The 26,597-nt window shown below is 38.5% G+C and overlaps 1 protein-coding gene across 3 annotated transcripts in view; it reads left to right on the top strand.

The window, feature by feature from the left end:
* The window catches only part of NUP205 (nucleoporin 205), a 92,463-nt gene that overhangs the window by 29,825 nt on the left and 36,041 nt on the right, over positions 1-26,597 (top strand). For all 3 annotated transcript variants that reach the window (XR_004183117.1, XM_031665139.1, XM_021936304.2), the window contains exons 11-23: positions 3,034-3,184; positions 4,569-4,774; positions 6,119-6,301; positions 8,933-8,983; positions 9,559-9,768; positions 13,164-13,263; positions 13,664-13,801; positions 15,104-15,293; positions 16,622-16,742; positions 18,417-18,498; positions 19,001-19,165; positions 19,487-19,611; positions 26,149-26,263. Coding sequence is in view for 2 of the 3 variants with exons in the window: in XM_031665139.1 (XP_031520999.1) it covers positions 3,034-3,184; positions 4,569-4,774; positions 6,119-6,301; positions 8,933-8,983; positions 9,559-9,768; positions 13,164-13,263; positions 13,664-13,801; positions 15,104-15,293; positions 16,622-16,742; positions 18,417-18,498; positions 19,001-19,165; positions 19,487-19,611; positions 26,149-26,263 (1,837 nt within the window). In the remaining variant the exon portion in view is untranslated. The remainder of the gene's footprint in view (positions 1-3,033; positions 3,185-4,568; positions 4,775-6,118; positions 6,302-8,932; positions 8,984-9,558; positions 9,769-13,163; positions 13,264-13,663; positions 13,802-15,103; positions 15,294-16,621; positions 16,743-18,416; positions 18,499-19,000; positions 19,166-19,486; positions 19,612-26,148; positions 26,264-26,597) is intronic.

Below are 26,597 nucleotides of genomic sequence, written 5' to 3'. Positions count from 1 at the left end.
CTTTAGGTTTTCCTCTTTTATACTCTGGTACTGTGATAGAGAGTCTTGAAAACATGAAAGATGTTACATCCTGATTTTATTGCTATTAACACAAATGATCACTAGTGTAACCTTTAGAGATTTACACTTTTTAAAATTTTATGTATGTATTTATTTCTTTATTTTGAGACACAGTGTCACTTTGTCACCTAGGCTGGAGTGCAGTGATGCAATCTCAGCTCACTTTGACCTCCCAGGTGAAAGTGATCCTCCTGCCTCAGCCCCCAGAGTAGTTGGGACTACAGGCATCCACCACCACACCCAGCTAATTTTTCTATCTTTTGTAGAGATGGGGTTTCGCCATGATACCCAGGCTGGTTTGTAACTCCTGAGCTCAAGTGATCCATCTGCCTCGGCCTCCCAAAGTGCTGGATTTACAGGCATGAGCTACTGTGCCCAGCCTACTTTTCTCTTTTATAAAAGAAAATTTGAAACTCTTAAAATTTAAGTTCTGTTGATTTTGAAGTTTATGTAGTCAGTCCTTTATTAGATACTAGATATATGTTGAATTATTAGAGGCAGAAAGGCATCCAGTCTCTTTATTATTTATTTATTTTTAAAAGACAGGGTCTTGCTATGATGACCAGGCTGGTGTAGAACTCCTGGCTTCAGTCAGCCCTCCCAAAGCAATGGGATTACAGGCATGAGCCACTGTGCTCCACTTGAATTTTATTAGTATTTTAGTTCTCCATAGGCATGACAATCTTTTCAAGTTTGGGGGGATAGGAGAGGTATAAGTATTAAAGGAGAAGTCTTAAACATTTTAATTGATGGCCAAATGCCTATGAGTCTGTAGATAATATAGGCTAAAGTTCATTCTGTATTAACTTTAGTATGATGTGCAGAGGCAAATAAAATGAATTGCTATGCAGTAGCTCACACCTGCAATCCCAGTGCTTTGGGAAGCTGAGGTGGGAGGATCGCTTGAAGCCAAAATTTGAGAGCTGCCTGGGCAACATAACGACACCCCATCCCTACAAAAAACACTAGCTCAGTGTGGTGTCATGAGCCTGTAGTCCTAGCTGCTCAGGTTGAGGCAGGAGCCCTGGGGTTTGAGGTTACAGTGAGATATGGTTACACTACTGCACTCCAGCCTAGGCAACAGAGTGAGACCCTGTCTCTTTTAAAAAAAAAAAAAAAAAAAAGTGTTGGAGGGAGATTGCCATGTAAGTGTTCATTTTGGGGGATTTCTGTTCTAGAAGTTTTTATGCCATATATTTTTTATTTTTTCTGGACTACAGATCAGATGCCTTTTTTTGTTTGTTTGTTTTGAGATGGAGTTTTGCTCTTATTGTCCAGGCTGGAGTGCAATGACACAATCTTGGCTCACCGCAACCTCCTCTGCCTCCTGGATTCAAGCAATTCTCCTGCTTCAGCCTCCCGAGTAGCTGGGATTATAGGCATGCGCCACCATGCCAGGCTAATTTTGTATTTTTAGTAGAGATGGGGTTTCTCTATGTTGGTCAGGCTGGTCTCGAACTCCCTACCTTAGGTGATCCACCCGCCTCGGCCTCCCAAAGTGCTGGGATTACAGGCATGAGCCACCGCGCCTGGCCCAGATGCCACTTTTTAAACTGTATTGTTTCACTGTTTTTCCCATTTAAAAAATACGTTTTGAGCTGGGCCCGGTGCTTCACACCTGTAATCCTTGCACTTTGGGAGGCCAAGGTAGGCAGATTGCTTGTGCTCAGGAGTTTTAGACTAGTCTGAGCAACATGGCGAAACCCTGTCTCTATAAAAAATATTCTAAAAACTAGCCAGGCATTGTGGTACGTGCCTATGGCCCCATCTGCACTGGAGGCTGAGGTGGGAGGATCATTTGGGCTGCAGTGAGCTGTGATGATTGTGCTACTACATTCCAGCCTGGATGACAAAGTAAGATCCTGTCTCAAAAGAAAAAGAATGTTTTGGAGAAGGATTTATTAAAAAATTTTTGAAGTTTTTAAGAAAGCTTGCTGTTACGAAAAATTTGAAACGTGAAAGAGGGGATTATTATAAGCAATGCCACATATTTTAATTTCACATTTTAAGTTACCATCTTATGATGTTTGCTTCATCTACTATATTATTATTATTATTTATTTATTTATTTATTTTGAGACGGAGTCCCACTTTGTCGCCCAGGCTGGAGTGCAGTGGCGCGATCTTGACTCACTGCAACCTCTGCCTTCGGGTTCAAGTGATTCTCCTGCTTCAGCGTCCCAAGTAGCTGGGACTACAGGTGCATGCCACCACGCCCAGCTAATTTTTGTATTTTAAGTAGAGTCGGGTTTTCACCATGATGGCCAGGATAGTCTTGATTTCTTGACCTCGTGATCTGCCCACCTCGGCCTCCCAAAGTGCTGGGATTACAGGCAGAAGCCAGTGCACCTGGCCAAACCATTGTTTAACCTAGCTGATTTAACAGTGATTTCCAGACATCAGTAGTATTTTCAGTTCTCAGTTCCAACTAGTGAGTTTGAATAATATTGTTAGTTGTTGATAATAGGTTTAAGGTATAAGGAAGAAAAAAGGGAAAATTAGGAAGTGGACTTAAAGAACAGGAGTATGGGAACGTGGCATTGGTGGGACCACAGAAGAGAATATACTTAAGTTACTATCAAAAATGATTTCAAGTTCTTAGGTCTTCATACTAATTTGGCTGGGATATAGGAACTCTAGATTTTAAGTGTACCTTTGAATTGCCAGTTGGTTTTGGATGAGTAAATGTCACGTGCCTTATATTTTAAAAATCTGAGTGGTCTTATATTTTGTGACATTGAGGCACTTTTTTTAAAATGTACTTTTATTTCATAAAGATATTATTTTATAATTGCATTAAATTGCTAACGGCAAGCTGAAACAATTTTTCATAAATAGAATATCAGTTAAATTTGTTGTGAGGGTTAAGTTAGAGCACTACTTTTAGTTTATATGTAGTCTTTATTAGCTAGTCCGTGTTGCCTTAAAGTTAAGCTATACATTATATAAACCATTTGTTTCTCTCTTTTTCAGGTTGTCTTGTCAAAGTTTGTTAGGCAAATGGGTGACCTGTTGCCTCCAACTATTTATATTCCTTATTTGAAAATGCTCCAGGGATTGGCCAATGGGCCTCAGTGTGCCCACTACTGTTTCAGCCTACTCAAAGTCAATGGTAGTAGTCATGGTAAGGAATATGTAGATGTTGTTAAAGTTTGTTGTTAGACTCTTAAGTTCAGTATCCCAGTACCTATTAAGAAGATTGGTATTTGAACTAGATTCTACCAGAGATATAAATTATTTTCATAACAATAGGGTGAAAGAAGCACGCATACAGCTTTATGCATAGTGATGCTGTGATTATGGTCTCACAGATTGGGGAGTTTCGCCATTCTCCTTTATAAAATACAGTTCATTTTGACAAATCAGAATTAATGTATGAAAATTTTCCGTAACACATCTGGTCCACAAAGAAAGCATATGCCCTTGCCTTATAAGTTTGATTAATTTATCTTTGTATTTTGTTTTTCTTAATTTAAGTACTTAGAATTTGTCTGTTGACCCTCTCCCAATTTTCTTATTTGATTATCAGACTGGTTTGGTTAGACCAAAAACACTGTAAAAGGGAAAAGAAATTAAGCGTCTGCTTTGTTAGGTAGATATTTTTATCTTTACATGTGAAGAAACTGAGGTTTAGAGAAGTTAAGGAATTTACCCAACATCACAGCTATTTGGGGAGCCGTGATGGGAGCTGAAATTGGCTTTGCTCCAAATCCAGTGTTACGACTACTTTGTCAAGCCTGCCAGTCTTGTGTGCTGTGCTTTTGCTTCTGATGCCTGGGAGGCAATGGAGTAGTGTAATTCACAAATTAAGACTGTAGTTACCTCTTTCTTTGGGAATTCAAGCTCAACATTTGCGAATTACTCTGTGGGAAAAAGCAGCCCTGTACAGTTAGTTACATGAGAGCACAGAGAACTCTCCTGGATGTGAAGTAGGTAACTGACATCCAAAGTAAATTACCTTTCATTTACATGGGCAGTAGCCCCTTTCTTGAGTAAAAGTTAATCCAGAGGAAAAATTAATCCAGAGTTCTAGCTCACAGAGGGATTCTAACCCATTTTCAGCACACTACTTACTCCAGGACAAAGATTGCCTTTGTGCTAAGACAAAGGCAAACAAAGTTTATGGTTTTAGGCTGGGTGCAGTGGCTCATGCCTGTAATCCCAGCACTTTGGGAGGCCAAGGCAGGCAGATCGCTTGAGGTCGGGAGTTCGAGACCAGCCTGACCAACATGGTGAAACCCTGTCTTTACCAAAAAGACAAAAATTACCAGGGCGTTGTGGTGCACACTTGTAATCTCAGCTACTTGGGAGGTTGAGATAGGAGAATTGCTTGAACCTGGGGAGTAGAGGTTGCAGTGAGCCGACATTGCCCCACTGCACTCCAGCCTGGGTGACAGAGTGAGAACCTGTCTCAAAAAAGTTTATTGTTTTAAATTAATTTTCTCTCCATTTCCCAGCAAATGCTTAGATGTTTTTTAAAGAAAATTCTGTGCTGTTTTTCTTTATAGTTGAAAATATTCAGGGAGCAGGTGGCAGTCCTGTTTCCTGGGAACATTTCTTTCACTCCTTGATGCTTTACCATGAACACCTTCGGAAGGATCTTCCAAGTGCAGATAGCGTTCAGTACCGTCACCTTCCTTCCCGTGGCATCACCCAGAAGGAGCAAGATGGATTGATTGCTTTTTTGCAGCTCACATCTACCATCATTACTTGGGTAGGTAACTCATCCCCAGCATAATTTTATTTTTATTACAGCACAGTAGCATTTTAAGAGCCTCAAACATTTTCTTTTAATTTAAGAGTAATAAACTTAGCCTATGTAGATAGATATATAGCATTCTACCCTTAAGTTTTTTGTTTTTTGATCTCTAGAGGGTGTAAGTTATGGTAGCCCTGCTCATTGGCATAATCTTAGTATAAAAATAATAGCCTGAGCCTGAAAGAAAATAGTCATAAGGGCAAATTAGAACTGGTTGTTGGATGCATATGCTTCTAGGTTTCCAGCATAGGTGTAGAGGTGTATGTGTGCATTTATGTGTGTATACATAAAGAATATTGTAATTAAAAGTTATTTACTGAATTATTTTTCCTCTCCTTATGCCAAACCATTTTACCTGCCACTACCAAATTGATCTTTGTAAAAAACATTATTTTCATGACTGTATGTAATTTCCCAACTTGGAAATATCTTTTAGTTATGTCTATTGTTAACTAGAATAGTCTGACATTCTCTCTGAAGGGTAGGAATGGGAACTTCTAAGTTTTTGGCTTTTCTAATAGTACTTAACATTATTAGGCATCAAAATGTCAGTTATTAACTATTTCTTACTGAATTAAAATGGAGATGAGAGGGGAGGATAGGGAAAGGTTAGTTAACATACAAAGTAACACATAGAGAAGAAGAAAGTTCTAGTGTTCTATAGCACTATAGGGTGAATATAACTAGCAGTAATTCATTGTATATGTTCAAAAGCCAGAAGAGAGGATTTTGAATGTTCCCAACACAAAGAAATGAGAAATGTTAGATGATGGATATCCTAATTACCTTGATTTGATCATTACATATTGTATACATGTATCGAAATATGACTCTGTACCTGTAAATATATATAGTTATTACATATCAACGAAAAATGAAAAAAAGTTATGATACTTGGTACTGTATATCTCCATATTTTCGAGAAAAGGACAAGATTTTTTTTCATTCATACTTTATATTGCAGTATAATATATTGTTCCAGAAAGGATTTAAGATGCCTAGGTAAGATTTATCCAACCCTTGCAGACCATTTATCTTTGTTTGTATTATTTCTCATACTTGGAACTGCAAAAGTAATTCTACAAAGTCTGTTTCTCCTCCAGTTTTTTACTTTGAATGAATGAGTGACCTGATTTGATGTGTTGGTAGACTTCAAACATAAATGATAGGCTTATTTTTGTTTTAGTATATATTAAACCTATGAGGACTCAGTATAAATGATAGCAATTTAGATGATTGCTGGTCATTTTCTTAACTTTTAAAAATGGAAAGTCTTGTTCTTTTTGTGTCAATTCTTAGAGTGAAAATGCTCGCTTGGCACTCTGTGAACATCCTCAGTGGACCCCTGTTGTGGTGATTCTGGGACTCCTCCAATGCAGTATTCCCCCTGTCCTAAAAGCTGAGCTACTGAAGACACTCGCAGCTTTTGGAAAATCTCCTGAAATTGCTGCTTCCCTCTGGCAGTCATTGGAATACACTCAGGTAGGGCTCTGAAGTCCCATATTTATATTATCCCAATGTGGAAAGTTGGGCTTGATAATACCGTAGAAGCAAGAGCATTCGATTGGAATTTATAGTACATCATGAACATCCCCACTAGAGTTACGGTTTAGGGACTGAGCATAGCAATAGAAACTAATAGACTTGGGTTTTTTTCTTAGATTGGTTGATAACTTCACTAGATTACCAGAGATTGGTTCTTCATGTACTGTACCTCTCTGAAGACCTTATTTTTCAGTGTCTATAAGATATTACTAGATGGACAGAATTCCACCACTCTGTCTTTAAACCAGGCTGATGTAAGCCCTCACGAGTCACCTGCACTCATTAAATGTGGGGAATGTTTGTTTTTCTTATCTGCTCTTTCCTGCCCTATACCAGAAGAGTGAAGTATCTCTATATAGCTACATGGTCACTGGGGTTGTTTTTCCATTAAAGGGCAGGTGTAACCGTCAAGTTTGCACATAATTTTTTTTTTTTTTTTTTAAGACAGGGTCTCACTCTGTTGGCAAGGATGGAGTGAGTGCAGTTGTGTGATCTCAGCTCACTGCAGCCTCCACCTCCCGGATTCAAGTGATTCTTGTGCCTCAGCCTCCTAAGTAGCTGGGATTACAGGCTTGTGCTACCATGCCCTGCTAATTTTTGTATTTTTAGTAGAGATGGGGTTTTGTCATGTTGTCCAGGCCGGTCTTGAACTCCTGGCTTCAAGTGATCTGCCCTCCTTGGCCTCCCAAAGTGCTGGGATTACAGGTGTGAACCACCACACCTAGCCTGCAGAGAAATTTTAACAGCGTTTAGAATACTTTTTATTGGTGTTTATGAAGGTTTATTTTCAGGACCATAATCTTAACTTTGGGCAGAAAGGGAATGTTACAGTTTGATTTTTTGACTTCCGTACCCTGAGGGAATGTACCTATGCTGATGTGGGGAAGTAAATGGATGATATAATGTTTGAAGTCTCCTTAACTTCAAAATTATTAATATTCTTTTCTCTAAAGATAAGCTCCGTTAAAAATTTTCTATCAGGTATAATTATTTTATATGTGATAAAATAAAAAAGGAAAATATGGTTGCGCTTTATAGACGTATCTCTAGGAAAATGGTTAGGTGGGATGATATCTGTCTTGGAAGTAATACAACTTAAGAGAGTCTGAGATTCCAACTCATTATTCATAGAAGCAAAAATTTTTTTTTAAGATGCAGTTTTGCTCTTGTTGCCCAGGCTGGAGTGCAATGGTGTGATCTCGGCTCACTGCAACCTCCGCCTCCTGGGTTCAAGCGATTCTCCTGCCTCAGCCTCCCGAGTAGCTGGGATTACAGGCATGCACCACCACACCTGGCTAATTTTGTATTTTTAGTAGAGACGGGGTTTCTCCATGTTGGTTAGGCTGGTCTTGAACTCCCGACCTCAGATGATCTGCCTGCCTCGGCCTCCCAAAGTGCTGGGATTACAGGCATGAGCCACCATGCCCAGCCGGAAGCAACCATTTTGAAGCAGTGAAGTACTCTAGATTATTTTCTAACATATGTATCCTGAAGATGTTATTGATACTTAGTTAACATAATAATTAACGGAGTTGGGGTTTGCTGAGAGGCTAAGTAACTTTTGGCTTACTATTGATACTTCACCTTTTGATTCCTGAGTGTACCAATACTTACTAGTGTCTTACAGGCTTAGTGCTTCTTTACACCTGAAATCAAATGTGATTGGGTTTAGACATTTGTATCCTTAGAGCAACAATATTGTTTTTAAAGGATTCTACCTGATTAGTATACTTTTGATTTGCAAGAAAGTAAAGTATCCATGACAGCAGCATTATTTATTATACCATAAACTACTTAGGCCCATATCAAGGTCTGGACAGAACATCTTAAACTTCAGCCTCCTTTAACAAACCCGTTCTTAAGAAGTTTATTGGCTGGGCCCAGTGACTCACACCTGTAATCCCAGCACTTTGGGAGGCCAAGGCGGGCGGATCACCTGAGGTCGGAAGTTTGAGACCAGCCTGGCCAACATGGTGAAACCTTGTCTCTACTAAAAGTACAAAAAAAAAAAAATTAACTGGGTATGGTGACACATGCCTGTAGTCCCAGCTACTTGGGAAGCTGAGGCAGGAGAATTGCTTGAGCCCAGGAGACGGCGGTTGCAGTGAGCTGAGATCATGCCACTGTACTCCAGCCTGGCTGACAGAGCGAGACTCTGTCTCAAAAGAAAAAAAAAAAGGAAAGAGAAAAAGAAGTTTACTTTTTGGGTTTTTTGTGCCATCAGTAGGATTAGTTAACAGTCCAGTATCTTGAACACTGGTGAGATTTCATCCCATAAATCCTTTTTAAAGGTTCATTTCCTAGAATATCTGAGAGGAAATTTGCTGAAAAAATGTCTTGTGTGCTCTTAGAAACTACCAATTTTTAGAACCCCAGGCAGTCAAAAGTTCTATCGCAACCTGACAGAACTGCTAACGAAAGTCCATCCAGGGACTAATTGATTGTCTTTTTGATGGACGTTGTGAGATCTGTGGGTCCAGTGGGATATGTGACTATTATATTGCAAAGCCACTAATATTCATTGATGAATAAGGAGTGCTTCTGACATCTACTTCTTACTATTTTAAGATACTGCAGACCGTGAGGATTCCAAGCCAGAGGCAAGCTATTGGTATTGAGGTAAAGTTTTCCTTTTAGTTTAAATGCTAATTCATTCATGCATGTAATGATAAGAAGTCTATGAATCATTCTTACCCTTTTATGTTTCCATAATTTTCAAATTTAATGTATTTTTATTTGAAGGGTTTTCTAATCAGTGTTGAAATAGAGATGAAACTTTTAATAAAAGGAACCAAAATATTTAGTGTTTCAGAGTTAGAAAAGGATGTTACATGGCAGCCATCCAAATGGAAAGTTCTTGATTTTAACTCAATTTAATTAGATTACGTGAGTCAACCTGAAATGAGAATTGTTTTCTTTTCTCTCTAATTCTCCCTCTCTTTTAAAAGAAACTTTAAAGATTTCTGTTTTTAATTCAAGTTTGGGGACAATAAGTGGGAATTTGGAGTTCTTCCATCTGACTCATCTGGATTCATGTAATACTTTTTTATCTTTTCCTCTAAATGAAAAACAGAAATGTCTGTTATGTCTTTTGGTGTGAGTTAGCACTATTAATAAGTTAATGTCTGCATAATACTCTGCACTTCATAGCTAATAGTTTTTATTACCAAGTTTTCTTTCTTTTTATTTGGAAGGTTGAACTAAATGAAATAGAATCCCGGTGTGAAGAATACCCGTTGACTCGGGCCTTTTGCCAGCTCATTAGTACCCTGGTGGAGAGCTCATTTCCTTCTAATTTGGGTGCTGGACTGCGGCCCCCTGGCTTTGACCCTTATTTGCAGTTCCTTAGAGACTCTGTGTTTCTACGATTCCGTACGAGAGCTTACCGGAGAGCAGCTGAAAAGGTTATGTTCAGAGAAAAACTTTCATCTCCTTATGCATTTCCTGCTTTTCTTTTATCAAAAGTATACAGTGCTAAATTCATGTTAGCTTTTGAAAGGGGGTAAAATTCACAGTCTTTATTTTGAAATATCTATGGTCTGATTAGTTTATGTGCACTAAAAAATAAATTTGATCATGAAAACCCAAGCACTGACATTAGTCATCATTAATCTAATCGATAGGAGTTCATATTCAGATCTTTTTTGACTGAAATGGAACAAAAAATGTCACATTTGTTGGAAACACACTACTACTGCTAATTGGAATGGTTTAGGTTAGGGATTGAAATAAGTTTAAACTTGCACACCAGTTTCTATTGATTAGTGGCACTGGATTGTGGAGTATTGGCTTAGGGGGAAGGAGTATTGTAATCCATTAGGCATGTCTGCCATGGATAGAGGCTGAGAGAGCACTGATCTTTATGACACATTTGCTCTAGTTGCAAGACACTAACCAGTGAGCTTATATATATCATTTTATATAATTCCAATATTACCATGAGGCAGGTACTATTTAATATTCCCGTTTTACAGATGGAGGCTTAGCAAGGTTAAGGAACTTGCCTAAGGTCCAGGACCAGGATTTGAACCTAGGACTCTGATTCCAGATCCAAGCTCATAACCACTAAGCTATGTAAGAGACTCTTCTAGGTTCTGATGTAATTCACGTTAGTCTATAATACTGTTTATTAACCTTAAATAATACTCTTGGTTGTATCTTATAGGAACATTTCTGCTTTATTTTGGTAGTTGGCTGTTTTTGACCCTGTTGGGTTTTTTTGTGTTGTATTAATGATGATAAACATAATTTAGTTAATGCAAATTTGGAGAAATTAGGAAAATACAAAAAATATAAGAAAAAGGCAAGGTACAGTGGCTTACGCCTGTAATTCCAGCACTTTGAGAGACCGAGACGGGTAGATCACTTGAGGTCAGGAGTTCCAGACCAGCCTGACCAAACTGGTGAAACGCTGTCTCTACAAAAATACAAAAATTAGCTAGGCATGGTGGCGCACAGCTGTAATCCCAGCCACTTGGGAGGCTGAGGCAGGATAATTGCTTGAACCAGGGAGGCAGAGGTTGCAGTGAGCCGAGATCACGCCACTGCACTCCAGCCTGGGCAGCAGAGCGAGACTCCATCTGAAAAAAAAAATATATATATATATATATTTATACGTATGTGTGTGTGTATATATATATGTGTGTGTGTGTGTATATATGTATATGAAGAAATGATATCATCCTTAATTTTGTTGCCAAGGGAAGAATAACTACTTTTAGTCTTTTTTTTATGCCTGTACACTTAATTAACATTTGAGATAATTAGTTATATTACTTTGTGTTTCTTTTTTGTCCACTTAGCATCATGGGGATGTTTTTTCATATCCTAGGATATTCTTTGAAAATAGTCTTTTTAGGCTGGGTGCGGTGGCTCACACCTGTAATCCCAGCACTTTGGGAGGCCAAGGCGGGTGGATCACAAGGTCAGGAGATCAATACCATCCTGGCTAACACGGTGAAACCCTGTCTCTACTAAAAATACAAAAAAATTAGCCGGGCCTGGTGGCGGGCACCTGTAGTCTCAGCTACTCAGGAAACTGAGGCAGGAGAATGGCGTGAACCCAGGATGCGGAGCTGGCAGTGAGCCGAGACCACACCACTGCATTCCAGCCTGGGTGACAGAGCAAGACTCTGTCTCAAAAAAAAAAAAAAAAGAAAATAGTCTTTTTAGTGACTGCATAAAACCTATTACTTGTATCTAGCATAGTTTATTCACTGACCTGTCATTGGATATAGCTTGTTTTTGATATTTAGACACAAATAATTGAAGTTCTTTTTTTTGTCAATTGCATTAGCATTTTGGCTTGCCAGGTTGTAAAAATGAACACTGAGATGGAGTATAAATTTTACTTAAGCTCTAGAACTACCTTATTGACATATATTTCCTGATGGTAAGAAAACAATCACAGCAACCATGCCTCATGAATAAAGTCATTTCAGATGAATAATGAGTGCTGATAATTACAGCACTCATTTCATCAAAATGTTCTGGTACTTTTTTTACAGTTGTTTTAAATGTCTTATATGCTTTTTCTTAAAAAGATCATTGTGATCTGAGTGTTTAGAGCATTAGTCAGCCATATTCTCTCCAGATGCCATCACTTTTCACCCATGCAGAGCCACACTTCAAGTGTTGCTGCTTTTCCCTAGCTGCCATTCGTTTCAGTTCCACCCCTACTTACTCTAAAAAATTTTCCCTCAATGTTGTGAATTTGTTTTACTTGAAAGTGTTCTTAAGATCTAATTTATATGACTATTTTAGGACACTAGCTGCTCACACAAACAGTGCTTTGGATTGAGATAAATAACAAGGTGTTAGAGGCAATCAGTATGTTTACCAGTCCTAAACCCATTATTATGTGGTAATATGCCTTTTTTATTTAAATAAATTTTTTTTAACATTTTGGAAAGTGCAAAACAGTGAATAATATAAAAATAATGAAAAAGTCACTTTATAGTCCCATTTTCTAACTCAGCCTTGATACAATTAATGTGCAGTGGAAATAATAATTTTAAAATAGTAATTCAAAAAACCACCCTGTCTACAATGACCAGCACAGTCTTATTAAAATTCTATGTAGTGGATTTTTTAAGCAAAGTTTTAATTTTACTGGCTATGCGGTTGTATATAATTTTTTTGGCATAGGTATTTTTCTTTACTGGTACATAGCTTTTAAATACATTTTGAACAAGAAGGCGATAATGGGATTATTTGGGGCAAGCCTACCAGTGATTGTGTCTTCTTACCTTCTTTGACTATAGCCATGGATGGAACCCTGGTCTAAGAACGAGAAGGCCTGGGCTCGACTTTCAGCCTGTTTGCTGCCAGACTTTATGGTCTTGGGGAATTCATTCACTGCTTTGAACTTCACTTGCTTCACTTATAAGGAGTTTAGATGAGATGATTTCTCAGATTCCATGCAGCCGAGCATCTTAGAGAAAATGTGAAATATTTGGCACTTGAAAAGTGTCCAAATTTGATGTTTAATTATAAATTGAATATGACTAGATACTAAATGTTGTCAATGTATTAATGAATTCCAAACATCTCCTATAAAAATATATCTTTAAGAATAATGAATTAAAAATATTTTACCTTGAAAATGAGCCAATTCATTATCTTTTAGCAAAATAAAGCAACATGAATTGGGATTTCTATATTGCTTAGCCTAAGTGAATAAAGTAGATAAGAAACTTCACTCATTTACTGGCAAAAGAAGGGGAAAGAGGGAAAAGCCTTGCAAGGCCACCACCTTGGTCTGTTTTATTGTTGTTGACATATTTGTATCTTTCTATAGTGGGAAGTTGCTGAGGTGGTTTTGGAGGTGTTTTATAAATTGCTCAGAGATTATGAGCCTCAGCTTGAAGATTTTGTAGACCAGTTTGTGGAACTACAAGGTAATTTAATTCTGTCACTTTCAAATAAGGTATCAATTATTTATAATTTATAAATTATGACTATGTGATACATAAATTTAAAATTATACTTTTAAATTAGAATTTAATCTTTTGTTTCATTGTTTTGATCATTTTAATTTTTCTGTTCAAGAGAAAAAATTATTGAATGGAAGATCAAGAACACTGCATTACAGTTTCTTTAATGAGTTAACAGAATAGTTGACTAACTGCTTCATGCAGATTCGCCCTTAGGAGAATTACTGTTGTGTTTCTAAATTGAAACTTGCCTTTATCTATTTAGATGCCATCTAATTTATAAGTCTCATACATTTCATATAAATCAAGGGTGTGACAAAAATACTAACACATCATCTCTTGGAAAATGTTATGTTCTATTTAGGAGAAGAAATCATAGCCTATAAGCCACCTGGATTTAGTCTGATGTATCATCTGCTGAATGAGTCACCAATGTTGGAGCTTGCTCTCAGTTTACTGGAAGAAGGAGTTAAGCAGCTTGACACCTATGCCCCCTTTCCTGGTATATACTTAAAAGTCTTCATGTCTTGCAAACAGTTTTGATGTTTTCATCTTTTGTAAACTGAGAATTTGAAATAGATGATCTCTTGAGGTCATTTTTCCCTGTAAGATTCTCTCTCTGTATCTGAAGTGGTGTTTTCAATGAATCATTTAAACGAGAGTGTATTGTAAGTAAAAACAGACTAAAGTACAGAGAGATTCTCAGTGTAACTGTGTTTCACTGCAGGGTCTTTTGTAAGGGAAATGATCTTTCTATCATTTTAACATCTTTAACATCCCCAACTTTAAAATACTTTTTTGTCCGTCACCCCCCCTCCCTCCCCATAATATTTTTAAAAGCACTTACTATAGTGTCTGATACATAGTGGTCAATACATTTTACTTGTTATTATTACCACTAATTATTACTTATTGAGTGCTTACTATGTATTTGGCTCTTTTAAAAGCACATCGCATATATTAATGCATTCAATCTTTTCAAAAATATGTTAGATCTTATTATTTTCATTTAAAAAATAAAGAAGCTGAAATACAAAGAAGTTACACTGGCTTTCCCTAGCAAATGTGGGAGCTGGGATTTGAACCTAGTCAGTTTGGCTCCAGAGCTCATGCTTTTTACCATGATGCTATATTACCTTTACTTAATGTGGGTATGATCAAAATGAGAAAAGAGATTCTAAACATATGAACAATAACTGTATAGTCAGAATATACAGGTAAGAAACTATAAGAAAAATCAGGCCACAGTTTTAAATTTGGTCAGTAAGATTATGGGTGATCCTTGTTTCTGTTTTCTGCTTTATTTTCCACAATGATTTTGTCTTACTTTAGATCAGAGTTTCTCAATTTTGGCACCATTTGGGCTGAATAATTCTTTGTTGTGGATGATGTCCTGTGTATTGTAAGCTGGATGCCAGTAGCACATTTCCAGTTATGATAACTAGAAGTGCCTCCAGACATTGTCAAATGTCCCTTGGGGCTCAGTCACCCCATTGAGAACCATTGCTCTAAACAATAAGGGAAAAGATAAAGGAGAAGAGACTTGAGAATCCATTCCATGGAAGTATTCTGGATTGCAAAATAACAGTAACTTGCCTAGATGAATGGTGTTGTGAAGTTGGAATTGAAAGTTTGAAACAATGAGAGCTTAAGTCTCTAGGTTTTGCTGCTGAAAGTTGGAAACAAGAGTCTAAATCTCTAGATTTGAAAATCTAAAACTTATCATTTGTCTTGTTTTCCCAAGAATTGACTGTGAGTTTTTAAGATAAATTTAGAACTTTCTAACTTTATTTTTGGTTGATAGGGAAAAAACACCTGGAGAAAGCAGTACAGCATTGCCTTGCACTTCTCAATCTTACTCTGCAAAAGGAAAATCTTTTTATGGACCTTCTAAGAGAAAGTCAACTGGCTCTAATAGTCTCTCCTTTAGAACAGCTTTTGCAGGGAATTAATCCCAGAACTAAGAAGGCAGATAATGTGGTAAACATTGCCAGGTAAGTTACCTTTGTAGGTAGAGAAATGAAATAAACAGATAGACATTCTAGCTTTGATTTTCAAATCTGGTTAGATATCTAGTGCATTACTTTTTTTTCTTTTTGCCTCATTTTACTTTTTTTTTTTGAGACAGAGTCTCGCTCTGTCGCCCAGGCTGGAGTGCAGTAGCATGATCTTAGCTCACTGCAACCTCCGCCTCCTGAGTTGAAGTGATTCTCCTGCCTCAGCCTCCTGAGTAGCTGGGATTACAGGTGAGCACCACCATGCTCGGCTAATTTTTGTATTTTTAGTAGAGACGGGGTTTCACCGTGTTGGTCAGGCTGGTCTCGAACTCCTGACCTCATGATCCGCCAGCCTCAGCCTCCCAAAGTGCTGGGATTATAAGCGTGAGCCACCGCGCCTGGCCTCATTTTACTCTTGCCTTCTCTAGCTACCCTGATATTAATTACTCTGAACCTTACAATTTCTTCCATGTTCTAAAAATCCAAGTCTTTTTTTTTTTTTGGAGACAGAATTCCGCTCTGTCACCCAGACTGGAGTGCAGTGCTGCAATCTTGGCTCACTGTAATCTTCGCCTCCCAGGCTCAGGTGATTCTCCCACCTCAGCCTCCCAGGTAGCTGGGACTATAGATGTGCACCTCCACACCCAGCTAATTTTTGTATTTTTAGTAGAGATGGGCTTTCACCATATTGGCCAGTCTGGTCTCAAACTTCTGACCTCAAGCAATCTGCCCACCTCAGCCTCCCAAAGTGGTGGGATTACAGGATTACAGGTGTGAGCCACCGTGCCCAACTGAAATCTCTAAGTTGAAAATGACAATATTGTCTGTCTCCTGTAGGGAAACTAGGTGTTTGGAGGATGGGGCTGGACAGGAAGCAAACTTGGCACAGAAAACTTGAGCTTTCTGGTGGTTTAATATTCCATGGCTTGTAGAAGCATCACCCCAATCTCTGCTTTCAGTGCCGCATGGCATTTTCCCTGTGTGTGTATGTTTGTGTCTGAATTTACCCTTTTTATGAGGACACCAGTCATATTTTATTAGGGCCCTCCTTAATGACCTCGTCTGAACTTCTTTGACTATGTATGCAAAGACCCTACTTTCAAATAAGGTCACTGGGTTAGCCAGACTTTACGTAAGGATTTTGGGGCCAGGGACATGATTCGACCCCTAACAGACTGCATCTGTTTAGAAGGGGACAACTTTTTCTAATTTACCTCAAAGTGCTGTATGGGCAGGGGAAGCCCTGGTTCTAAATTTTCTTTATTGGGAATAGTGAGACACCAAAAATTTTATCGCTGTTCCTCAAATGTTTTCTTTTTTTAAAGATACTTGTATCATGGCAATACTAATCCAGAATTGGCTTTTGAAAGTGCCAAGATCCTCTGTTGTATCTCTTGCAACTCTAATATTCAGATAAAGTTGGTTGGAGATTTCACACATGACCAGGTAACTGATTTTGTTGCTGTTGTTATTTTTTGGTGCATTGTGCATTTTGACTGTATATGAAAGTTATAGTGTCTATAGAGGAATCATATTCTTGGTTGTGGAAAAATTCATTAAGAGTAAGTATATTTCTATAGGATGGGTGAAAACCTATCCACGAACTTGGCTATAACTTATCTTTGAAGATGATGCTATTCACAGTGTTACTGCATATATTATAGTATGTGACTGTATAGCCTAACACAACCACTGCTACTCTAGGCACGTTTAAAATTATTAGGTTTGCTGTAACTTGTTTGTTTACTGCTCCCGACCTGTCAGTTGCCTGTGTTCTAAGTGAGCCTCTGCAGTTCTGAATATCTCATTGTTGTAAGTTGTCTACTTCACTGGTTTTCTTGTGATCCACCTGTGTGTCACTTCATTTGATAACACTGCAGAGTGTTTTTAGGAGTTCCTCTTTTTATTCATTTTATAATAGTTCTGTTCACTGAATACCTACAATTGCTGAATCTGCTTTTTTTCTTTATGAACATTTCATCCCATTGTCTTTATGTTGGCAGTCACTGCTTTAGCTAGTTGAAGAATTTTTATTTTTCTTCTTTTGATACAGGAACTCGCTCTGTCACCCAGGCTGGAGTGCAGTGGCACAATCTCAGCTCACTGCAGCCTCTGCCCCCAGGCTCAAGCGATCCTACAGGCGCATGCCACCACACCCAGCTAGTTTTTTTGTATTTTTTTGTAGAGACAAGATTTTACCATGTTGCCCAGGCTGGTCTTGAATTCTAGAGCTCAAGCAGTGTGCCCACCTTGGCCTCCCAAAGTGCTGGGATTACAGGCGTGAGCCACCGTGCCTGGCCTCGTTGAAGGATTTTGTTGTGTAGTCCTTCATAGAGTCCCTATTTTGAAATAAGGACTTTTCTGGCATGTTGATGGCACAGATCTTCTTTTGTGTTATAGTCCCTCACATCTAGTACCTTTAGTATCCCTAGATACTACTATCTGTCAGTAGTAACCTCTAGTTGTGATTACTTAGATGACTCCACTTATTTCTAGGTTCCCTTTGGAGTGGTGGTACCACCCATCATGAGAACCACCATAAGCGTAAATCTCATCTGTGGCTTACGGATGAGGTTTATGAAACCATGTGATAATCAGGGGATGCTATAGGTTTTTGATGTGCTGATTTTTTTTGGTCGATTTTGGTGTAAATTATTATTACTGATTTAACATCCTCCTAGATTATTAAAGGCAAAATCAGCTCAGAAATAGAAAACGAGTGATAAGTAATACATTTCTAAAGAGAGAAGGTGAAAATTTTATTTTACGTTTTAGTTAAGATCTCATAACATTGACTGTATAATGAAGAGCTCAGTAAACCAGTTTCATGTGATTTTTTTTTTAACTAGCTTGATTCTTTGGGAAGGAAAATTAGGAAGCAAGTTTTGAAATCAATAAATTTATAAAACTTTTGTTTCTTTAATTGTTTGTATGGAGAGCTAAATTATGGCAACTTAAGGAACTGAGTTTTCTATTAAAAATGTAACTAAAATGTAAATACCTAAGCAGATTTGCCTATTTTTCTTTATGGATGAATGTTTATACATATATCAATCACAGTTTTTCTAATATTTAGAAACCTGTAGTAATTTGTCATTTTTTACCTTCATGTTACTTCAGAGTGTAAGTCAGAAACTAATGGCTGGATTTGTGGAGTGTTTGGATTGTGAAGATGCAGAAGAATTTGTACGTCTGGAAGAGGGTATGCGTTAGATTAATGTGCATACATGCATTCTTTTACTTTTTATATATGCTTAATTTAAAGAAAGCACTTGTAATTGTTAACTGTTTAGTGATGGTGTAAGAGAAATTGAGAATTTGCTAGAATACAGGTTGAGAATACAAAGTTCAGAATAAAATCTGAAACCTTTTGAGCACCACCAACTTGACTGTCAAAGGAAATGCTCATTGGTTCATTTTGGATTTTGAATTTTTGGATTAGGGATGCTCAACCTGTATAATGCAAATATTCTAAAATTCAAAAAATCTGAAATCTGAAGCACTTCTAGTCCCATACATTTCAGATAAAGGGTACTCATCTTGTAAATTTATAAGGTTTTTAGGATTCCTCTTTAAATCTGAAACGAATGTGATAGATAATCAGGCAAATGATCTAAAGAAAACATGGAGATTTGGAATACAAGTTTTGTATTTTTTATTTGACTTATGTTATTTTTCCATTGTTTTGTGATTTCTGTATTAAGGGTCAGATCTTGAAAAGAAATTAGTTGCAATTCGTTATGAAACAAGAATCCACATCTTGAATCTTCTCATTACCTCTCTGGAATGCAATCCACCCAATCTTGCTCTCTACTTGTTGGGCTTTGAATTGAAGAAACCTGTCAGTACTACAAATCTACAAGATCCAGGTATAGCCTAAGACATAAAGGCATTTCTTTCCATCCATATTTGTGTATCCCAGGGGTCATTTATTGCATTCTGGGCTCATGGGATAATTCATTCAAAGAAAAAGTGTATGAAAGGTAAGGTGATGGATGGGTCAGTCCTTAGGGCTTAGAACAAACTGGACAAACTGAGCTATAGAGAATCAGCCTTTATCAATTTTCCGTATCAGTATTTGAAAGTGTTTACAGCATATATTTACAGAATTTAACTTTTGAAAAGGCAATCTAAGATTTTAACGCAGAAATTCTAAAAGAAAAGTTGAATTTCTTTTTGGTTTAATGTAGGAGTGTTAGGTTGCCCTCGGACATGCCTTCACGCCATCCTAAACATCTTGGAGAAAGGAACGGAAGGGAGAACAGGCCCAGTGGCAGTGCGAGAATCTCCTCAACTGGCTGAACTATGTTATCAGGTACACAGAAAACTGGGTTTTGTGGTACTTAATAGAAGAAACTTGACCAGGTACATGAGTACACCACAGATATGACAGTATAACAGTAGGACTTAGTTGAAATGAGTTCATTTAGCAGTTTGACCTGTCTTTCATTTGTGGATAAAATCCATAAAGCACAAACCCCAAGATACTATAGATCCAAATCTTATGTTAATCACTTGAAAAATGGAGGAAATAGATTTTTGTGATGGATTTTTACCAGCAGTTTAGAAACTTTTCAACAATGTTGTGTTTAAAGTAGCTCCTTCTGATGGGTCAGAAGACCTCTGGTTCCCATCTCTGCCCCATGACAGGCAAAGTCACCTTGGGCATTGCATGAAATGTCTCTGAGTCTGAGTTTTTCAATCTGAAATGGACTGTTGAGAGACTTCAATGAAAATGTAAGTGAAAGCACTTTTTTTTTTAAAGATGGGGTCTCACTGTCACCCAGGCTGGAGTGCAGTGGTGTGATCACAGCTCATCGTAGCCTCAACCTCCCCTGGATCAGATGATCCTCTACCTCAGCCTTCCAGGTAGCTGGTACTATATGTGTGTCCCACCATGCCTGACTAATTTTTGTGTTTTTAGTAGAGATGGTGTTTTGCCACGTTGCCCAGGCTGGGAAAGCACTTTTTTTTTTTTTGATACAGAGTCTCGTTCTGTCGCCCAGGCTGAAGTACAGTGGCACAATCTCAACTCACCGCAACCTCCCAGGCTCAAGCGACTCTCCTGCCTCAGCCTCCCAAGTAACTGGGACTACAGGTATGCACCACCATGCCCAGCAATTTTTGTATTTTTAGTAGAGACAGGGTTTCATCATGTTGGCCAGGATGGTCTCGATCTCTTGACCTTGTGATCCACCTGCCTCGGCCTCCCAAAGTGCTGGGATTAGAGGCATGAGCCACCGTGCCTGGCTAGAAAGCACTTTTTAATAACTAAGTAAATTAAGAAGTCCTATATACAACTATGTTAGGTGGTAAAATGTCAGATTAAGATTTAAACTATAATGAGGGCTGGGCTTGGGCGCGGTGGCTCATGCCCATAACCCAGCACTTTGGGAGGCTGAGGTGGTCTGGATCACTTGAGGCCAGGAGTTGGCGACCAGCCTGGGAAACATGGCAAAACCTTGTCTCTGCTAAAAATATAAAAATTAGCTGGGCGTGGTGGCATGTGCCTGTAATCCCAGCTACTTGGGAGGCTAGGGTATGAGAATTACTTGAACCCAGAAGGTAGAGGTTGCAGTGAGCCGAGATCATGCCACTGCACTCCAGCTGGGTGGCAAAGTAAGACTGTCTCAAAAAAATAAAAATAAATAAATAAGTAAACTATAATGAGAACTTTCATTTTGCTTGTTCATTTTTGTTTATTTATTGTTTTATTCATTTTATAAGTGTTTTAAGAACTAGGCTTGGCCGGGTGCAATGACTCATGCTTGTAATCCCAGCACTTTGGGAGGCTAAGGTGGGCAGATCACCTGAGGTTAGGAGTTCAAGACCAGCCTGGCCAACATGATGAAACCCCATCTCTACTAAAAATACAAAAAAATTAGCCGGGCGTGGTTGTGGACGCCTGTAATCCCAGCTCCTCAGGAGGCTGAGGCAGGACAATTGCTTGTACCTGGGAGGCAGAGGTTGCAGTGAACCTAGATCATGCCACTGCACTCCAGCCTGGGCAACAAAAGCGAAACTCTGTCTCAAAAAAAAAAAAAAAAGAACTAGGCTTTATAAGCTGTGACTAATTTCTCAATTTAAGTGTTACCCTAAATTTACATTTTTATGATAAGAAATGGCAGATCATGAGGTCAGGAGATTGAGACCATCCTGGTTAACACGGTAAAACCCCGCCTCTACTAAAAATACAAAAATTAGCCGGGCATGGTGGCAGGCCCCTGTAGTCCCAGCTACTCGGGAGGCTGAGTTGGGAGAATGGCGTGAACCCGGGAGGTGGAGCTTGCAGTGAGCCAAGATCACACCACTGCACTCCAGCCTGGGTGACAGAGCAAGATCCTGTCTCAAAAAAAAAAAAAAAAAAAAAAGAAATGCATGACTAACCTCTTAGTGTTACTGGCATAGAGGTTTTTCTTTGTTAATCTCCTGCTTTTCTTTTTGTAATTCTTTGCTATCTTTTCTGTCCTCTGTCCAAATATCCCTTCACTGTAAGTACTGTAGCTAGGTTTTCTTATAAATCAAAATTAATTCTTCCTTAATGGGAGAACAAATTTGATGTACGTATTAGCACAGATTTACAGAATTTGATATATAAGTAGAAACAATTGATAAGCTTAACACCTAGGCTAATGGCAGGTAAAGTACATGAATGAAGCCAGGGTCCAGTTAAGAAGGGAGCAGGAGGAAGGGAGAATCTGGCGACTGGAGAACACATGCCTTCCTACTAAACTCTGGCTTATTTTACCATGCCAGAGTGCAGGATTTGTTGGGCCAGATTGTCTGAATTTTTATTTTTATTTATATTTATTAATTTTTAAAAGGATTTGGAAATCTGAATTTTTGTGAAAGTTGTTCTAATTTTTAGAACACTGTACTGGCCAAGGAAAACGTGTCCATACCAGCAGTCTACCAGTTTATACTCTCTGGTTTTTTGTTGTTGTTGTTGCTGTTACTGTTTTTTGAGATGGAGTCTCACTCTATTGCCCAGGCTGGAGTGCAGTGGTGCGATCTCAGCTGTCCGCAACCTCCACCTCCCAGGTTCAAGCGATTCTCCTGCCTCAGCCTCCCAAGTAGCTGGGATTACAGGCATGTGCCATCATGCCTGGCTAATTTTGTATTTTTAGTAGAGACAGGGCTTTAACATGTTGTCCAGGCTGGTCTCGAACTCCTGACCTTAGGCGATCCACCCACCTCAGCCTCCCAGGGTGCTGGGATTACAGGCGTGCACCACCGCGCCTGACCGTAACATATGCTCTGTGACCTTGCTACTCAAATATGGCCCAGAGACCAGTATCATCAGCATTATCTCCTAGGAGCTTATTAGTGCAGAATCTCAGGCCCCACTTTAGACCTGATGAGTCAAGATCTGCATTGTTTACAGAAAGCACTGCTCCATTGATAACTAAATATACTGCTTTTACTTATATGTTTGTGCTTCACCCTGCTTCAGAAAAAAAATTTAAACCTGTAAGTAAGAAGAGCTTGTTAGTTTAAATAAATCTGATTGTAGGAAAGGGAAATGGTCCTTATTGATACCTTCCTTGTCCTGCAACACAAAGGCTTCTGGGTGAAGAAGCTGAGACCAGGCCTGGTGCCTTTGCCCTCTTTTCTTTAAGAACGGAGATTTCTTCTACCTGGTCTTGGAAACCAGGAAGGATATAGGCCACATCTTAGTAAAATGGCTTGTAGTGCTTTTTGAACTCACTTTTTGTGTCCTCCTCTTCTTCTTTTTTTGGTGGGGGGGAATGTTGGGGGACAGAGTCTTGCTCTGTCACCTAGGCTGGATTGCAGTGGTGTGGTCTTGGCTCACTGCAACCTCCGTCTCCCAGGTTCAAGTGATTCTGATACCTCAGTCTCCCAAGTAGCTGGGATTACAGGCGTCCCCGGGCCACCATGCACGGCTAATTTTTGTATTTTTAGTGGAGATGGGGTTTCCCCATGTTGACCAGGGTGGTCTCAAACTCCTTGCCTCAGGTGATCCGCCTGCCTCGGCCTCCCAAAGTGCTGAGATTACAGGCGTGATTCTCTGTGCCCGGCATTTCTCTTCTAATAGTATTATTTCTTCCACATGTTAGAGTATCTTCTTGTGTTTTAACTTGCTCAGTAATACACCTAACTGATTTTGTTTTGAGAAGTTCAGTATTAGCTTTTTAAGTTTTTGTTTGTTTATAGAATATCAAAACAGTATCAAAACTGTTTGAAAGGTCAATGTACATCTGTAGCAGAACTGCTTACTCTTTCCCTTGTCTTCTCTCTCTCTGTTTGTGTATATACATTGTTTATAGTTGTATTTAGTATACATGAAGTTTTGTGCCCTTTTTACTCCTCTCTGTATAAACTTTCTGTGCTGCAACACTGTGAATTACATTCAGGTTGTTTCCAGTTTTTTTTTTTTACTCAGCTCTAACGAACAAAAATCAGCTAGGCATTGTGGCACGTGCCTGTAATCCCAGCTACTTGGGAGACTGAGGCAAGGTTGTAAATAAATAAATAATCTTTGGTTGTTTTATATTTTTCTTAAGAATATATTTCCAGGCGGGTATGGTGGCTCACACCTGTAATCCCAGCACTTTGGGAGCCTGAGACGGGCGGATCACGAGGTCAGGAGATCAGGACCATCCTGGCTAACACGGTGAAACTCTATCTCTACTAAAAATACAAAAACAAAAAATTAGCCAGGCGTGGTGGTGGGTACCTGTAGTCCTAGCTACTTTGGAGGCACCTGTAGTCCCAGCTACTTCGGAGGCTGAGGCAGGAGAATGGCGTGAACCCAGGAAGTGGAGCTTGCAGTGAGCCGAGATCATGCCACTGCACTCCAGCCTGGGTGACAGAACGAGACTGCATCTCAAAAAAAAAAAAAAAAAAAGAGAGAATATATTTCCAGACAAGGGTTCATAGTCAGTTCTTGTTATTCACAGTAGTTGTGTTTTATAAAGTCATTGTGAACACTGAACTGGTGAATTCATTGCCCCTGTGGAGAATACAGGCTAGGATTCCTACAAGCTTCTGGTTCCAACATTCTTGTCAACTGATGAATTCATAATCATGTTTTATGTGTGTTTCTGTTTAAAGGCACCTTACTTCATGTAGTTGATTCATTAACATTAAACTCATAGCCAACAGCACTATAACTCAGCCTCAATGAAATGTATCTAATGTAGTATTTTATCTGAAAGGCATATCACAGCCTTTTTGCACTTAGGAACATGAGGCAGCATTTCAGCACTATGTTTGGGGGCTGTTTTAAACAGCAAAATCAACAAGCACAAAAATGCAAAAACTGTGGCACTAAATAGACCATTTAAAGGACCCTTTTTATGGTATGATAGCTGGAACAGGAAAAGCATTGCTTCATTTGAGAGCATGAGAGTTGGGTGACTGCAGTTTGTAGCTGTTCTACCTCCTGCACATGAAGGACCATGGAAGCACTGCAAGTATCGATTTGGGGATTATAAATAAATTTTAGCATGTTAGGTGAATTTGCAAATATGGAATCTGAAAATAATGAAGATTGACTGTCGGGTCAAAGGCTATAAAGTGTTTGACTTTAGGTTTTAATTCACAAGTAGTCATAACAATTATACTAGGTACTAATAGTGCTCAGAATAAAGATGTCTAAAGTGCCTGGTACATGGAAAACATCTAATAAATGTTCATATTAGCCACGCATGGCGGTATGCAATTACTGTAGTCCCAGCTACTCGGGAGGCTGAGCTGGGAGGATCCCTTGAGCCCAGGAGGTCGAGGCTGCAGTGAGCTGTGATTGCACCACTGTACTCCAACCTGGGTGACAGAATGAGACCCTAACTCAAAAAAAAAAAAATTTGCTGGTTTATAATATGGTACCTACCTATTATCATCTTGATTTTTTTTTTTTTTTAATTCCTGAAAACATGGACATTTTTGATTATGGGCTACTTTTATTTTTCTCACATAAAATGTCTTTTACCCTTTGACCTACTTAGATATTTATGTTATTCATATCTGTAATGGAGATCTTTATATATATTAGAATTAGTAACTTTTTCTTATATTTAATATAAGAACTTTTTTCTCTTATCTATTCTTTTGTTAAATTTTTATTCAGTTTATTGTTATTTAGTGGAATTGATGGATCTTCTTTGTAATTTCTGCATTTGCTTTGGTTTTGGTATTTTAATCTTCCTGAGGTTGAGATATAACTCGTATGGTTCTCAGAAGTTATTTCCAAGTAATTTACTACTAATAAATTTTTTTTTCTTTCCTTTTTTTTTGAGACAGGGTCTTGCTCTGTCACCAGGCTGGAGTGCGGTAGCGTGATCTTGGCTCACTGCAACCTCCACCTCCCGAGTTCAAGTGATTCTTCTGCCTCAGCCTCCCGAGTAGTTGGGACTACAGGCACACGCCACCATGCCTGGCTAATTTTTGTATGTTTGTAGAGATGGAGTTTCACCATGTTGAGCAAACTGGTTTCAAACTCCTGACCTCAAGTAATCTGCCCACCTCGGCCTCCCAAAGTTTTGGGATTACAGGCGTGAGCCACCAGGCCCGGCCTGCTACTGATAATTAAGCTAAAATACTAAAATTTACTAATTAACTATATGTGTATGTATTCATAAGTATATTAATAATAGTTCTGTAGTAATGTCATCAACACTCAATCATATTTCAGTGTATTTTTCTTGAGCTAGGCTGCCAAGGACTGTTCATAACTCTGAGCTTCTGTTTTGTGCATCTGTTTGTTCATTTTAGTTGAGTTGTTGATGGGCCCTAGTTTTTCACTTAGTAGGTCTCAGTTCATATTTTGTTACCTTAATATGTATAACACAGAAAGACTGATTTAGGGATTTTTCTTACTTTAATACTTTAGGTCATATATCAGTTATGTGCGTGCTCTGATACGTCTGGCCCTACTATGAGGTACTTGAGAACCAGCCAGGATTTCTTATTTTCCCAGTTGCAATATCTGCCATTTTCTAACAAAGGTAGGCCATTATTTTCACTTATTATAAGAACACATTTGTAATTCCATGTTAAGTTATTTTATTTATACAATATTTGGGGGAATTCTGTTCTAATTCAGATACTTCAGCTTTTTTGTTTTTTTAGGTTCCTTTTGTAATTTCTGCTCAAAGAAGCAAGATATTTTAATTGCTGGCAAAAACTTATTTAAATATAGCCTGTCAAGGATGGAATTTGATTCTCTTATGGCAAATAAAATTTAAAGATTGTGTTGAAGGGATAAGAAAATTAATGGAAATTTAAAGGTTTTGAATGAAAATTGTTTTACAGAGATTTCTGATTTTCTCTTCCCAGGCT

The sequence above is a fragment of the Papio anubis genome, chromosome 4 (genome assembly GCF_008728515.1).
Source record: "Papio anubis isolate 15944 chromosome 4, Panubis1.0, whole genome shotgun sequence".
Lineage (NCBI taxonomy): Eukaryota > Metazoa > Chordata > Mammalia > Primates > Cercopithecidae > Papio > Papio anubis.
This window is presented reverse-complemented; position numbering and strand designations above follow the sequence as displayed.